This window comes from Anomaloglossus baeobatrachus, chromosome 4 (assembly GCF_048569485.1).
Source record: "Anomaloglossus baeobatrachus isolate aAnoBae1 chromosome 4, aAnoBae1.hap1, whole genome shotgun sequence".
Lineage (NCBI taxonomy): Eukaryota > Metazoa > Chordata > Amphibia > Anura > Aromobatidae > Anomaloglossus > Anomaloglossus baeobatrachus.
In genome coordinates, this window is record NC_134356.1 from 442,926,676 (window position 1) to 442,943,773 (window position 17,098).

A 17,098-nucleotide genomic window follows, 5' to 3' on the forward strand; every position below is an offset into this window, starting at 1 on the left:
GTGCCCCCCGCCGCCTGTCTGTGCGGGCGCCCCCCTGCCGCCTGTCTGTGCGGGCGCTCCCCGCCGCCTGTCTGTGCGGGCGCCTCCCGCCGCCTGTCTGTGCGGGCGCCCCCCTGCCGCCTGTCTGTGCGGGCGCCCCCCTGCCGCCTGTCTGTGCGGGCGCCCCCCTGCCGCCTGTCTGTGCGGGCGCCCCCCTACCGCCTGTCTGTGCGGGCGCCCCCCTGCCGCCTGTCTGTGCGAGCGCCCCCCTGCCGCCTGTCTGTGCGGGTGCCTCCCGCCGCCTGTCTGTGCGGGCGCCTCCCGCCGCCTGTCTGTGCGGGCGCCCCCCTGCCGCCTGTCTGTGCGGGCGCCCCCCTGCCGCCTGTCTGTGCGGGCGCCCCCCTGCCGCCTGTCTGTGCGGGCGCCCCCCTGCCACCTGTCTGTGCGGGCGCCCCCCTGCCGCCTGTCTGTGCGGGCGACCCCCTGCCGCCTGTCTGTGCGGGCGACCGGCCGCCTGTCTGTGAAGGTGACCGGCCGCCTCTCTGTTCGGGCCGCCTCTTTGTGCGGTCGGCCCGTGCCTCTCTGTGCGGCGGCCCGCCACCTGTCTGTGCGGGCGCCCCCCGCCGCCTGTCTGTGCGGGCGCCCCCCTGCCGCCTGTCTGTGCGGGCGTCCCCCTGCCGCCTGTCTGTGCGCCCGCCGCCTCATTGTGCGGGCGGCCGGCCGCCTCTCTGTACGGGCGGACGGCAGCCTGTCTCTGCGGTGGACGGCCGCCTCTCTGTGCGGGCGGCCCGCCGCCTCTCTGTGCGGGCGGCTGGCCGCCTCTCTGTGCGGGCGGCCCGCCGCCTGTCTGTGAAGGTGGCCGGCCGCCCGCCTTCACAGACAGGCGGCCGGCCGCCCGCCTTCACAGTCTGTGAAGGCGACCGGCCGCCTCACTGTGGCTGCCTGCGTCTCCGTGCTGGAGGCCCGCCGGCTGCCTGCGTGTCCGTGTTGGAGGCCCGCCGGCTGCCTGCGTGTCCGTGCTGGAGGCCCGCCGGCTCCCTGCGTGTCCCTGCTGGAGGCCCGCCGGCTGCCTGCGTGTCCCTGCTGGAGGCCCGCCGGCTGCCTGCGTGTCCATGCTGGAGGCCCGCCGGCTGCCTGTGTGTCCATGCTGGAGGCCCGCCGGCTGCCTGCGTGTCCATGCTGGAGGCCCGCCGGCTGCCTGCGTGTCCATGCTGAATGGGTGTGGATGGGGAGTGGATATGGGCGTGACTGTGAAATGGGTGTGGTTAGGGGGCGTGGCCTAAACATTTCAATTGGGTTAAGGTCAGAAGACTGACTAGGCCACTGCAACACCTTGATTTTTTCCCTCTTGAACCAGGCCTTGGTTTTCTTGGCTGTGTGCTTTGGGTCGTTGTCTTGTTGGAAGATGAAATGACGACCCATCTTAAGATCCTTGATGGAGGAGCGGAGGTTCTTGGCCAAAATCTCCAGGTAGGCCGTGCTATCCATCTTCCCATGGATGCGGACCAGATGGCCAGGCCCCTTGGCTGAGAAACAGCCCCACAGCATGATGCTGCCACCACCATGCTTGACTGTAGGGATGGTATTCTTGGGGTCATAGGCAGTGCCATCCAGTCTCCAAACGTCACGTGTGTGGTTGGCACCAAAGATCTCGATCTTGGTCTCATCAGACCAGAGAACCTTGAACCAGTCTGTCTCAGAGTCCTCCAAGTGATCATGAGCAAACTGTAGACGAGCCTTGACATGACGCTTTGAAAGTAAAGGTACCTTTCGGGCTCGTCTGGAACGGAGACCATTGCGGTGGAGTACGTTACTTATGGTATTGACTGAAACCAATGTCCCCACTGCCATGAGATCTTCCCGGAGCTCCTTCCTTGTTGTCCTTGGGTTAGCCTTGACTCTTCGGACAAGCCTGGCCTCGGCACGGGTGGAAACTTTCAAAGCCTGTCCAGGCCGTGGAAGGCTAACAGTAGTTCCATAAGCCTTCCACTTCCGGATGATGCTCCCAGCAGTGGAGACAGGTAGGCCCAACTCCTTGGAAAGGGTTTTGTACCCCTTGCCAGCCTTGTGACCCTCCACGATCTTGTCTCTGATGGCCTTGGAATGCTCCTTTGTCTTTCCCATGTTGACCAAGTATGAGTGCTGTTCACAAGTTTGGGGAGGGTCTTAATTAGTCAGAAAAGGCTGGAAAAAGAGATAATTAATCCAAACATGTGAAGCTCATTGTTCTTTGTGCCTGAAATACTTCTTAATACTTTAGGGGAACCAAACAGAATTCTGGTGGTTTGAGGGGTTGAATAATAAATGACCCTCTGAATAAACTTTTCTCAATTTAAAAAAAGAAATAACATTCTTTTTTGCTGCAGTGCATTTCACACTTCCAGGCTGATCTACAGTCCAAATGTCACAATGCCAAGTTAATTTCGAATGTGTAAACCTGCTAAATCTGCAGGGGGTTGAATACTACTTGTAGGCACTGTATATATATATATATATATATACAGTCATATGAAAAAGTTTGGGCACCCCTATTAATGTTAACCTTTTTTCTTTATAACAATTTGGGGTTTTGCAACAGCTATTTCAGTTTCATATATCTAATAACTGATGGACTGAGTAATATTTCTGGATTGAAATGAGGTTAATTGTACTAACAGAAAATGTGCAATCCGCATTTAAACAAAATTTGACCGATGCAAAAGTATGGGCACCTCAACATAAAAGTGACATTAATATTTTGTAGATCCTCCTTTTGCAAAAATAACAGCCTCTAGTCGCTTCCTGTAGCTTTTAATAAGTTCCTGGATCCTGGATGAAGGTATATTTGACCATTCCTGTTTACAAAACAATTCCAATTCAGTTAAGTTTGATGGTTGCCGAGCATGGACAGCACGCTTCAAATCATCCCACAGATTTTCAATGATATTCAGGTCTGGGGACTGGGATGGCCATTCCAGAACATTGTAATTGCTCCTCTGCATGAATGCCTGAGTAGATTTGGAGCGGTGTTTTGGATCATTGTCTTGCTGAAATATCCATCCCCTGCGTAACTTCAACTTCATCACTGATTCTTGCACATTATTGTCAAGAATCTGCTGATACTGAGTTGAATCCATGCAACCCTCAACTTTAACAAGATTCCTGGTGCCGGCATTGGCCACACAGCCCCAAAGCATGATGGAACCTCAACCAAATTTTACTGTGGGTAGCATGTGCTTTTCTTGGAATGCCGTGTTTATTTGCCTCCATGCATAACGCCTTTTTGTATGACCAAACAATCAATCTTTGTTTCATCAGTCCACAGGACCTTCTTCCAAAATGTAACTGGCTTGTCCAAATGTGCTTTTGCATACCTCAGGCGACTTTGTTTGTGGCGTGCTTGCAGAAATGGCTTCTTTCGCATCACTCTCCCATACAGCTTCTCCTTGTGCAACGTGCACTGTATTGTTGATTGATGCACATTGACATCATCTGCAGCAAGATGATGCTGCAGGTCTTTGGAGGTGGTTTGTGGATTGTCCTTGACTGTTCTCACCATTCTTCTTCTCTGCCTTTCTGATATATTTCTTGGCCTGCCACTTCTGGGCTTAACAAGAACTGTACTTGTGTTCTTCAATTTCCTTACTATGTTCCTCACAGTGGAAACTGACAGTTTAAATCTCTGAGACAACTTTTTGTATCCTTCCCCTGAACAACTATGTTGAATAATCTTTGTTTTCAGATCATTTGAGAGTAGTTTTGAGGAGCCCATGATGCCACTCTTCATAGGAGATTCAAATAGGAGAACTACTTGCAAGTGGCCACCTTAAATACCTTTTCTCATGATTGGATACACCTGCCTATGAAGTTCAAAGCTCAATGAGGTTACAAAACCAATTTAGTGCTTTAGTAAGTCAGTAAAAGGTAGTTAGGAGTGTTCAAATCAAGAAATTGATAAGGGTGCCCATACTTTTGCACCGGTCAAATTTTGTTTAAATGCGGATTGCACATTTTCTGTTAGTACAATTAACCTCATTTCAATCCAGAAATATTACTCAGTCCATCAGTTATTAGATATATGAAACTGAAATAGCTGTTGCAAAAATCCAAATTGTTATAAAGAAAAAAAGTTAACATTAATAGGGGTGCCCAAACGTTTTCATATGACTGTATACCGTATATCTATATATATAATTGCCTTATTCTGTCTGTCTGTCTGTCTTGCTCCAAAATTCTGTCCTTACCGCGACAAGCTTCTCATTGGCCGCTCGCCTCGGCTCCGCCCCCCCGCATGGATTGGCGCTCACCCAGGCTCCGCCCCCCAGACGGATTGGCCTCTCGCCCCAGCCCCCTGCACGCATTGGCAACTCGGCCACGCCCCGCCACCCTCACGCATTGCACGCCCGCCCTGGCCCCGCCCCCGCACGCATTCCCCGAACCGACAAAGAGCCCCGACTCCCAGGTGAGTGCTGTACCCCCGGGAGCCCACACCAGCGTAAGCCGGCAACCCAGCCGACACATACCCTCGCATTGCTGGGGTTGCCGGCGTACGCTGGTGTGGGCTCCCGTGTGTGCGGGGGGCGGGGTACGCTGGTAACCATGGTACACATCGAGTAACGCCCGCCCTGGTCCCGCCCTCTGCACGCATTCCCCGAACCGACACAGAGCCCCGACTCCCAGGTGAGTGCTGTACCCCCGGGAGCCCACACCAGCGTACGCCGGCAACCCAGCCGACACATACCCTCGCATTGCTGGAGTTGCCAGCGTACGCTGGTGTGGGCTCCCGTGCGATCGTGTGTGTGCGTGTATGCGATCGGATGTGTGCGTGTATGCGATCGGGTGTGTGCGTGTATGCGATCGGGTGTGTGCGTGTATGCGATCGGGTGTGTGCGTGTATGCGATCGGGTGTGTGCTTGTCGGCAGAAGGCAGAGGAGCACGGCGTGCAGCACTGCTGCTGGGACCGCCCACCGGAGGGCACAGGCAGAAGTGGGGCGTGAGTGTATGCGATCAGATGTGTGCGTGTATACTGTCTGATGTGTGACTGTGCAGCACGATGGGGGGTGCGCAGCATGGGAGATGGAGCACGATGGGGAGTGCGCAGCATGGGGGATGGAGCACGATGGGGAGTGCGCAGTATGGGGGATGGAGCACGATGGGGAGTGCGCAGCATGGGGGATGGAGCACGACAGGGAGTGCGCAGCAAGGGGATGGAGCGCGATGGGGGTGTGCAGCATGGGGGATGGAGCACGATGGGGAGTGCGCAGCATGGGGGATGGAGCACGATGGAGGGTGCGCAGCATGGGGGATGGAGCACGATGGGGGGTGCGCAGCATGGGGGATGGAGCACGATGGGGGGTGCGCAGCATGGGGGATGAAGCACGATGGAGGGTGCGCAGCATGGGGGATGGAGCACGGTGGGGGGTGCACAGTATGGGGGATGGAGCATGATGGGGGGTGCGCAGCATGGGGGATGGAGCACGATGGGGGGTGCGCAGCATGGGGGATGGAGCACGATGGGGGGTGCGCAGCATGGGGGATGGAGCACGATGGGGATGCACAGCATGGGGGATAGAGCACGATGGGGGTGCGCAGCATGGGGGATGGAGCACGATGGGGATGCGCAGCATGGGGGATGGAGCACGATGGGGGGTGCGCAGCATGGGGGATGGAGCACGATGGGGATGCGCAGGATGGGGGATGGAGCACGATGGGGGTGCACACCTCCCCCCAAAACACACAAACACACACTGCCACACGCGCACTGCACAACACACCACACACACACTGGGAACCACAAACACCGCCCTACACAGACACCCACACACACAGACAATGCCGCACACACAACACCCAACACACAAACACCGCAGCATACACAAATATACGCACATACCACGCAACACACACACATTGCACAAAACATACCTCCCCCCAAAACACACACACGCACCCCACACCCACACAAACCGCGCAACACACACAGCACCACACACAGACAACACTGCAGACACACAGCGCTCCACAAACAACACAACACACACAGCGCTCCACACAAACAACACCGCTCTCACACACCCCCACCCAGACAACACCCAGAACATTTACAGCCCCTACACAAACACTTGGCAACTACACACAACAACATATATATATATAACCAAAATCATACATTAACTACACAATAAATTCTAGAATACCCGATGCGCTAGAATCGGGCCACCTTCTAGTATATATATATATATATATATATATATATATATATATATAAGTTTGGACACACCTTCTGTGTAAAGTTTGGATACACCTTCTCATTCAAAGAGTTTTCTTTATATCAGGACTCTGAAAACTGTAGATTCACATTGAAGACATCAAAACTATGAATTAACACATGTGGAATGAAATACTTAACCAAAAAGTGTGAAACAACTGAAAATATGTCTTATATTTTAGGTTCTTCAAAGTAGCCACCTTTTGCTTTGATTACGGCTTTACACACTCTTGGCATTCTCTTGATGAGCTTCAAGAGGTAGTCACGAGAAATGGTTTTCACTTCACAGGTGTGCCCTGTCAGGTTTAATAAGTGGGATTTCTTGCCTTATAAATGGGGTTGGGACCATCAGTTGTGTTGTGCAGAAGTCTGTGGATACACAGCTGATAGTCCTACTGAATAGACTGTTAGAATTTTTATTATGGCAAGAAAAAAGCTAAGTAAAGAAAAAGAAGTGTCCATCATTACTTTAAGAAATGAAGGTCAGTCAGTCCGAAAACTTGGGAAAACTTTGAAAGTGTCCCCAAGTGCAGTGGTAAAAACCATCAAATGCTACAAAGAAACTGGCTCACATGAGAACTACCCCAGGAAAGGAAGACCAAGAGTCACCTCTGCTGCGGAGGATAAGTTTATCACCAGAAATCGCAGGTTAACAGCAACTCAGATTAGAGACCAGGTCAATGCCACACAGAGTTCTAGCAGCAGACACATCTCTAGAACAACTATTAAGAGGAGATTTTGTGCAGCAGGCCTTCATGGTAAAATAGCTGCTAGGAAACCACTGCTAAGGACAGGCAACAAACAGAAGAGACTTGTTTGGGCTAAAGAACACAAGGAATGGACATTAGACCAGTGGAAATCTGTGCTTTGGTCTGATGAGTCCAAATTTGAGATCTTGGATCCAACCACGGTGTCTTTGTGCGACGCAGAAAAGGTGAAAGGATGGACTCTACATGCCTGGTTCCCACCGTGAAGCATGGAGGAGGAGGTGTGATGGTGTGGGGGTGCTTTGCTGGTGACACTGTTGGGGATTTATTCAAAATTGAAGGCATACTGAACCAGCATGGTTACCACTGAATCTTGCAGCGGCATGCTATTCCATCCGGTTTGCGTTTAGTTGGACCATCATTTGTTTTTCAACAGGACAATGACCCCAAACACACTTCCAGGCTTTGTAAGGGCTATTTGACTAAGAAGGAGAGTGATGGGGCACTACGCAAGATGACCTTGCCTCCTCAGTCACCAGACCTGAAACCAATCGAGATGGCTGGACCGCAGAGTGAAGGCAAAAGGGCCAACAAGTGCTAAGCATCTCTGGGAACATCTCTGGGAACTCCTTTGAAGCTCAACAAGCTCAACAAGAGAATACCAAAGCAGTAATCAAAGCAAAAGGTGGCTACTTTGAAGAACCTAGAATATAAGACATATTTTCAGTTGTTTCACACTTTTCTGTTAAGTATTTCATTCCACATGTGTTAATTCATAGTTTTGATGCCTTCAATGTGACTCTACAATTTTCAGAGACATGAAAATAAAGAAAACTCTTTGAATGAGAAGGTATGTCTAAACTTTTGGTCTGTACTGTGTGTGTGTATATATATTGGGGTCATGAGTGTGACCTGTTCCCTTGCCATATGTTTTTATGGTTTTAACATGTCTTATGTGTAATTGTTTTTAAATTAGGTGCTATCAATAAAGATGTAATTTATATATTTATTATTGTGTGTTTTCTGGGACATTTTTGGGGTTCATCTAATTATTAATTAACCTTGACACTCCTTAAAGGCATCAATTTAGGTTGAATTTCCATCAAAACATTAGCGTTTGAAGATGACCTGTTATTCATAGGCAAACCACATAAAGTTATTCAACACATCATGTCCCTAATAGAACAATTTTTTTCTTATCTATGACTTAAATGTAGATCTAAAATTAATACTGATTTTAACAGGGTGTCGACTACTTGGGCAATCCCATCTCATTCCTCATGTTTGGTCCCATTAAAATAAAAAAGCTCATACTCACCTACGTTGCCGGAACCTTTCCAGCAGTGGTGGTGCTCGTGTTCCTGTGGTTCATGTGAGCTTGTGGCATCACGCAAGCACTGTGCCCAATCCCTGCTGGCTTGTATCTCCCTGCCTTTGGACTTTTGAGTGATCAATAGGAAGTAAGAGCTCCAGCTGGCCGCTCACTTACAAGTTATCACTGATATGTCTGAAGTCTGTATGAAGAATGATGAACCCACAGTTTGATCCCACAAAGCCTCTTAATCCAATATGAAGGTCCTTACAGTACCCCCAAAACAGTACAATGCTCATCATCAACAAACACAGATTGATGGCTTCTAGTTCTCTGGCTTTTTTACACATCCCGGATGGGGAAATTATAAATTTGATAAGGGTAATCTTCTTACTTGGATGACAATCAAGAGTTTTTCTTTAAAGAGCATTTACACTGCAAGATAATCTTGAATGAGTATATACTGTATATACTACATATGTATATTGATATATATATGTGTATATATATATATGTTTATATATATATTTATATATGTGTGTATATATATATATATATATATATATATATATATATCGCAGTATTTGTAAAAGTTTGATCAATGAAATTGTTAAATTAATTAACCCCATAAACAATGTAAATAAAAAATAAAAACAAAAATAACCCACCAAAATTGAAGTTTTTCAATTGTCACAATTACTTAAAGAAATGCCAAAAGAAGTGATCAAAAGTCCTATCTACTCCAAAAGGGTATCAGGTTGGCATTCTAAAAATCAACCAAAAAAATAAAAGCGTTGCAGGTCTTGGAGAATGGCGACACAAGAATTTTTTTTTGTTTTTTACACATTTCTGATTTGTAAGTTTGCTAGTTCAGTTTAGTTGTAATCATACTGAGCTAGAGAATTATATTGCCAGGATGTTTTTACTGCACTATGAACACCATAACATTTGATAAAAAAAAATTCATAATTGTGTTGTTTTTTTTTTATTTTGCACATTTTTTTCAGCTTTTACAGTACATTTCATGCTAAAATGGTGTCATTCAAAAGTACAAATCGTCCTGAAAAAAAAAAAAAGACGACTATATATGGCAATGTTGGTGGAAAAATAAAAAAACATGATGGTTCTTTGAAGAAGGGGAGGAAAGCACAAGGAAAAAAAAACAAAAAAAAGGTTCCTTCATTCAGGTGTCATTATTTGTCACGTACGCAAAAATGTTACCAGTGTCAATAGTGTATTGGATCCATGTGATTGGTCAGTGTCATCAATATATTTCACATATGGATAAATAAATTCATACATTACAAGGCTTCTCCAATACTTTGAAGAACCTACATGCGAAATGGTGCAGGGATGAGGAGGACACTTCCATATTCAGCTGATCTCCCAGGGCAGTCATTAGTCTAAGTAGACAAACACTAACTATTATACACACAATTTGTGTCATATATCCTTTTTACACTTATTTATTTTTGTACATTGCCAAACCTATCTCTGGTTGTCATCAATATTCTTTTCTTTGCACTAGGCACTTTTTGTGCAATGGCACTTTAGCTCATTTTTGGGAGCCATACATAATGATTAGCTGGCATTACTACACTTGCTTCATTGCACTAGTCACTTTTTTCATATGACACCTCAAAATTAAGTGGGAGTTTGGCCTGTACAAATATTAAATGTAGTTTATCTATGTATCCCTTAGATACAAGTAAACTATACATGTTTGGTGTCTACAAACTCGCACTGACCTCAGGCATCACAATGATGCATCAGTTTTACCATAAAGTGAACACGGTGAAAAAAATATCCCAAAAACTATTGTGCGATCACACTTTTTTGCAGTTTTTCCAGACTTGGAATTTTTTTTGCTATTTTCCAGTACACTATATGGTAAAACATATGGTTTCATTTAAAAGTACAACACGTCCCACAAAAAAACAAGCCCTTATATGGCAAGATTGACAGAAAAATAAAAAAGTTATGGCTCTTGGAAAAAGGGGAGCAAAAAAAAAACAAAACGCAAAAACGGAAAACGCTCTGGGGCTGAAGGGGTTAACTTCCTTGATACATTTTCATGGGATGTTTGGTTTGAATTCATGTTTTTGAAGCTAGTATGTGCACATACTAAATAAGACTGTACGTATGTATACAGTATAATGAGTACATGTTGTATCTGTGAAGAATACAGATAGAACACATGAGTGAAACATGGATATGTGAATGAGCAAGATTTCAATTGGGCATGACTAATTTCAGACGGCTGATCGTATTGTTCTCCCAGAGATAATAACTAGCAGACATGTCTATCGGCCTAAATAACTTTATTTTTTTCTTAGTAAATTTCTCCTACTATCCAATCACCTATCAGGTGCAATTAATAAATTAATCAATGTTAACCATGTCACTTCCTTTAGGAAGTTTTTTAATTAACTGATCGCATATTTGTTTTTATGCCATGATTAAGGACCGGTTGTGTCTTAAACACGTAAGCGCTTTTCATATCTCATGTTTGTGGAATCTCACTTGATACATGTTTTTAACTCACTCCTAAAATACTTTTGTCGTTATTGGGGCATAAGTATTTGAATTAACTTGAAGAAATAAATTACAGGTTTTAATCAATTGATTTTGGGCTCTGCCTTTAATTGTTTCCTTCCGTGTATGGGCGATCCGGCAAAGACAACTGTTCCCCACACAATAGGCTGAAGCATCAATTGTATCATGGGCTAAATGCTCTTTTCTGTCATCTCCTTAGGACATCAAGGGACACAACTGGGCTGAGGAGGAATCTGATGGGGAAAATGAATGTGGGGAGTTCCTCTATGGAGTTCAGGTAAAGAAAAGACAACAAATTGTTTTTATAGCACAAACAGCAATATCAGTGCAATGAAATGAGTTAGATGAGTTTAGTGAACATATGACCCTATGTGGCAAGTCAATATTCAGATAAGTAAGCGATCTTATTGTAGTGCATTTACCCAAGTATCTGTACAGCAGATATCAGATAACCTTCTTCTCCATGCTTTTGTCTTGTTTGTATTTTCTTCATGCTATTATGGAAGACAGCACACTATACACTGTTTTCCTGGTAAGGTAGTTGGAGACCTTTGGTTATTATAAGGCTGCACTCACACCAGCGTATGGCATCCAATGCGACAGCATCGGATGCGATATACCAATAACCCCCGGCTCAGGCTCTACTGCGAGCGTGAGCCGAGTGTTATGCGACTGTGACCCAATCCTGCAATCGGGTCACAGCTATGAAGCTGATGGCGGACGCTGCAGAGGAGAAGGAGGGGTTAATCCACCCATCTCCTCCATTGTCAGCCTGTGCGTATATATCGCACTGCACTGGGATAACATCCGAGTGCTGTCCAATGTTTCTCTCGCACCTATTCACTTGAATTGGGTGCAAGAGATGCGGCTCTCGCAGAAAATTGCAGCATGCTGCTACTTTTCTCGCATCCAGAATCTGGAGGAGAGAAAAGCTGACCAACTGCTCTCCCTCATTGACTAACATTGGTCAGAGTGCCATGCAAGATTTTCTCGTATTGCACTCGTCCGATCTCAACGCTTGTGTGAGCGTGTCCTAAGCAAAAGTCTCCAAACATTAAGATATTCTTGAATTTTGATAAAATTGAAAGTCGATTTCATATTATCTAGGATGTTTTAGTCTTGGTTTAGTTTAGTTTAGTCACAACTTAAAAATCAATAAATAATGGCTGAAAATTAATGAGATCAGTATTAGCTACATATAATTTCTTAATTGATAAATCCTCTACTGCTCCAGGGCTTCCTCCGTTTTTTTTCTCTACAGCAGTCATGTGCTGTCGACCAGTGCAGCTAACCATTGGTCTGAAGGGTGCTCATCATGAGACTACTAAAGCCAATGATTGGCTGCAGTGGTCACGTGGTTAGATGTAGGATGCAAACCCTACCAGCGTTAGCAGCAGAGTAGTGGTGCTGAGCAAACTAGGCCTCATCAGGTAAATAATGGCTCTCTAGTATTTTCAGTCAATTTTTTTCTGATCTTGAAAATGACTTTAATATGCTGTTTATATTATAAACAGACATGGACCATATTGTTGGTACCCTTTTGTTAAAGTCAGAAAAACCTACAAGGGTCAATGAAATACCTCAAAATTAACCCCTTAACGACCCATGACATACTGGATATGTCATGTATCGTGTGAGGTTAATCCCCGCTGGCTGCCGTGGGGAGTCCACGGTGATCCGCACACATATCAGCTGATTTCAACAGCTGACATGTGTGCCTGCAAGTCATGAGTGGAATCGAGTTCCACCCGCGACTATTAACCCCTTACATCTCGCTGCCAAATCTGGCAGCGAGATGTATATGCGTGCAGCCATAACGATAACTTACCCGCCCTCATTGGTGGTTGCCATGGTAGCACAGGGTCATGTGATGACACCTGTAGCTATCATGAGTCACTTTCTCTCAATGCCGGCGGAGCGCAGGCAGTGAGAGTAAAGCACCATATCTGCAGATCTCAGCTGTGTAGCTGTGATCTGGAGAAATGGAAAAGCGATCAGATTGCTGATCATTATAGTCCCCTAAGGGACCTAGTAAAATAAAAATAAGTTAAAAAAGTTTTAAAATATTAATAAAAATAAAAAAACCTAAAAGTTCAAATCACCCCCCATTCGCCCTATTGAAAATTAAAGGGTTAAAAAAATAAAAAATATACACATATTTGGTATTCAGAAATGCCTGATCTATCAAAAATAAAATCAATTAATCTGATCGGCGTAGCGGCAAAAAATTCCAAATGCCAAAATTACGTTTTTCGGTTGCAGCAAATTTTGTGCAAATGCAATAACAGGCGATCAAAACGTAGCATCTGCGCAAAAATGGTACAGTTAAAAACATCAGCTCAATAGGCAAAAAATAAGCAGTCACTGAGCCATAGATCCAGAAAAATGAGAACGCTACAGGTTTCGGAAAATTGCACAAAACGTGCACCACTTTTTTTGGACAGACTTGTGAATTTTTTATAGCCCCTTAGATACAAGTAAACTCGCACCGACCTCAGGCATCACAGCAACACATTAGTTTTACCATATAGTGAACATGGTGAATAAAATATCCCACAATCTATTCTGTGAGCGCACTTTTTTTGCAGTTTTTGCACACTTGAAATTTATTTGCTATTTTCCAGTACACTATATGGTAAAACTTATGGTTTCATTTAAAGTACAACTCTTCCCACAAAAAACAAGCCCTTATATGGCAAAATTGACGGAAAAATAAAAAACGTTACGGCTCTCGGAAGAAGGGGAGCAAAAATAAACAAAACGCAAAAACGCCCGGGGGTGAAGGGGTAAAACAAAAGTAATTAATAATTCAGATTTACTGAATATCAAGTAATGACAATCAGACATTGCTTTTGAATGCTGGTTCAAGGGAAAATTAAAAAATAATAATAATGAAATTGGCCTGGACAAAAATGGTGGTACCTCAGAAAAGATTGAAAATAATTTGACCGTAAAGAAACGGGTCCAAGCCTTTTTCATTAGTTTGTTTTTTTTAATTTTTCGATAGAACCACATTTCAGAATATCAGCTGATATTCATTAAATTTAATTTAAAATTAGTTTTGCCATTATCAAGTTATTTCAGTGATCATTATGGGTTTTTCTTACTTTAATAGAAAGGCACCAAGAATTTTGTTCACGTCTGTAATACTAAAGAGCATTTCTTCTTAAAATCAAATCAATCTGTATAAAATAAAGTAAGTTGTCTGCTACTTTAGAAATCTTTTTCAGAGGGTATGAATCATTAAAAAAAATAATACCACTGGAATCCCCCAAAGCTTCAGTGCTATCCCTCTGCTAGGCTTGGAACTGATGATGGCCCAACTGCCAGCCACCTGAACCTGCTGTTTATCAGTGGCTGGCCTCGGCCATCAAATGACTGGAAGTCAAAATGTTATCAAGGACAGTGAAGGAGCTGCAGACCAGGGATTCCTGTGGGAACTGAGTTATTTCTTTGTTTTATCATGATCCCTACCCTATGTAAAGTTTTATACAGTTTTCTACTTACCATTATGATGATGGCCCAATTGCCAGCCACCTGACCCTGCTGCCAATCAGTGGCCTTGGCCATCAAATGACTGAAAGTCAAAACTTCATCAAGGACAGTGAAGGAGCTGCAGACCAGGGATTTCTATGGCAACTGAGTTATTTCTTTGTTTTATCATGATCCCTACCCTATGTAATGTTTTATACAGTTTTCTACTTACTATTTAAGGATTGGGGGACATTATCATCTTTATATTTATTAAGCAGAAAAAAACTGATACAAGTTTTGAATTATGTTGTTTGCAACAAAAAACAAAATGGGTTGATTAATCCATCTAACTGATTGTATAAGGTTACATTACATCAGGTTTTTAGAAGAAATGTTACATTTCTGCATGTTTCGATTTGTCTTCCATTCTATAAACCAACAGAAAACAGATATATAATAATATTTATTCATATAGCACTATTAATTCCACACCATTTTACATACATTGGCAACACTGTCCCCATTGGAGCTCACAATCTAAAATCCCTATCAGTATGTTTTTGTAGCGTAGGAGGAAACTAGAGGAAACCCACGGAGAACATACAAACTCCCTGCAGAGCAGATGTTGTTCTTGAACCAAGAACCCCAGCGCTGCAAGACTGCAGTGCTAACCACTGAGCCACCCAGATTCATAGGGTTCTCCTGTTTCCATTTTCGTCAGTTATGCAACAGGTCTCTTTTTGACACTCCTTCCATATGTCTGTTCTTAGAAATGGTAGAGACAAATGGAATGTGAAAACAGAAGTGTCAACATAGCCTTTGAAAACAAAGCCAAATGAGACATGTAGGCTCATTACTGCAATTTTAGATTATAAGGTGTCATGGATGCAGATTTCTAAATTAGTACACACAGCATGCATTGTAGCGCAGAACAGGCAAGTACAGCAGCACGTTTCAGGAACTCTAAGATGGAGGGATATGATAGATTTTTTAAAAAATGTCACTGTTAAATTGTCTATTATACTAACTAGTGTTAATTTCTTTTTTTTTTTTCTCCCACCAATTTGTTCTTTATTAGATATGGTCACACTTCTCTAATTTAATATTTATGTTTTTGACAGGGCACGTGCTGTGCTGATCTCTACAGGCACCCGCAGCTCGATGCAGACATAGAAGCTGTTAAAGAAATATATAATGAAGGTGCTGTATCAGTGAGGTGGGTATAATTTGGATGTGTAATGGTATGCAAAGTTCTATATTACCTAACACTTAAAAGAGGAAATAAAAACAAAATAAGGGGTATACAGTATTACCAGGAGAACAAGGACACATATCCCAAAGGGGTCAGATGTATTCAGACAAGCATGTTATTTCAAACGGTCCTAGTGCTGACAGCCCTCTGTGCCCTCCCTCAGTGTTAGAGGTAGCAGCAGGAAGAAGGTGATACACAAGTGTTCACAGCACAGAGAAGGAATAAAGTATCTCAGGAAGAGTAGAGAAAACAGGAGAAAAAGGAGGAAAATGAGGGATAGAAGTTGTGCTGATATATGAGCAATATCCTGGATACACACAGAGCTCACTTTCAACCTGTATTACTGAGAAATAAACTCCCATGAGAGAAAAGTCAGAAACTGTTGCAATGAACAGACAGAGTTGCACCCTCAGTTGTGAAGCCCCCAACCCACCCTGGAATGCTGCTAAATGTCACATGCTCAGTATAAACCTCCAGTCATGTACTCGTTTCTTATTCACAGAGAATATGGGACCATAGACGATGCTGATATTGACTTGCACATAAACATTGGATTCCTGGATGTAAGTCTTGAACCTCCCTGGCAATCTGTTTCTAGTTCTTTACATTATCTCTGTATTGTACACCCATTATTATTTCCTTTCCCCCCTCTTTCTTCATCTGTCTGCGAGTAAACACTGAGAATGAAACTAAGGGCCTTGATTCATTAAGACTTGAGCTGTGCAGTTGTGCATTCCAGTCTGAATGATGAGCATACTGCAGTATGATGTGCATAATTCATTAAGGGAATCGGTGAGCAGGGTTTTGCTATGTAAGCTGAAGACAATAATCTCCAAGGGGTAAAACAGAAAATTTGGGCTGCCTGTCTTCTCACAGTCTGATCTGTTGTTTATTTGCATCTGTTTGTATAAGCAGCAGGACCCTTATCATTTCTCGGACTACAAAGTCACACGAGGGGCAGTCCCGCACGCCCCTCCTCTGAGTGGCACCTCACTGTCAATGTACAATAGAGACCCTGGTGTGGGCGGGGACAGCTCCCTCAGCTCTGCTACATGACTCAATCTAAAAATTCTGATTGTGTTATTATGGCTGCAGTCAGTAATCTAAGTTAAACATTGCTGGATTCAGGATCTCTTTTCTTACATCATGTTGCTCTCAGGTGAGGAAGCAAAAACCAGCTCACAAATTACCTATAAGAATCAGGGCCTAGAGTAACATCAGTAACCTGCTTCACAACTTTTCAAGAATTTATTCGACAGGCTTTGTCATGTCCAGTCCAGCCCCAGCTCTGCCCTCTTTAGCGGAGCTGGCTGAAACTAGCATGAAAACGACAAATGTCCCAAAAAAGGTTCTCAGCTTTTTATTGTGCAAAAACTTTGGGACATTTGAAGGTGTTTCCTGCTGGGTAACTGAAAAAGATCACCTTCATGAATTGGGCTCTAAATGTTAAAATAAAAATCTCTGTCATCAATATTCCTCCACATTTATTATTCTCATGTTCTTATTTTTGGTCTTTTTTGCATTCATGTTAATTTATAGCTTTTTATCACACCTTTTCTTTTCTTTTTAA

The 17,098-nt window shown here is 44.3% G+C and overlaps 1 protein-coding gene across 2 annotated transcripts in view; it reads left to right on the forward strand.

Moving 5' to 3' along the window:
• PARP6 (poly(ADP-ribose) polymerase family member 6) overlaps positions 1–17,098 on the forward strand; it is a 154,334-nt gene that overhangs the window by 38,458 nt on the left and 98,778 nt on the right. For both annotated transcript variants that reach the window (XM_075345538.1, XM_075345539.1), the window contains exons 3-5: positions 11,002–11,079; positions 15,398–15,492; positions 16,031–16,091. In XM_075345538.1, coding sequence (XP_075201653.1) covers positions 11,002–11,079; positions 15,398–15,492; positions 16,031–16,091 — 234 coding nt within the window. The remainder of the gene's footprint in view (positions 1–11,001; positions 11,080–15,397; positions 15,493–16,030; positions 16,092–17,098) is intronic.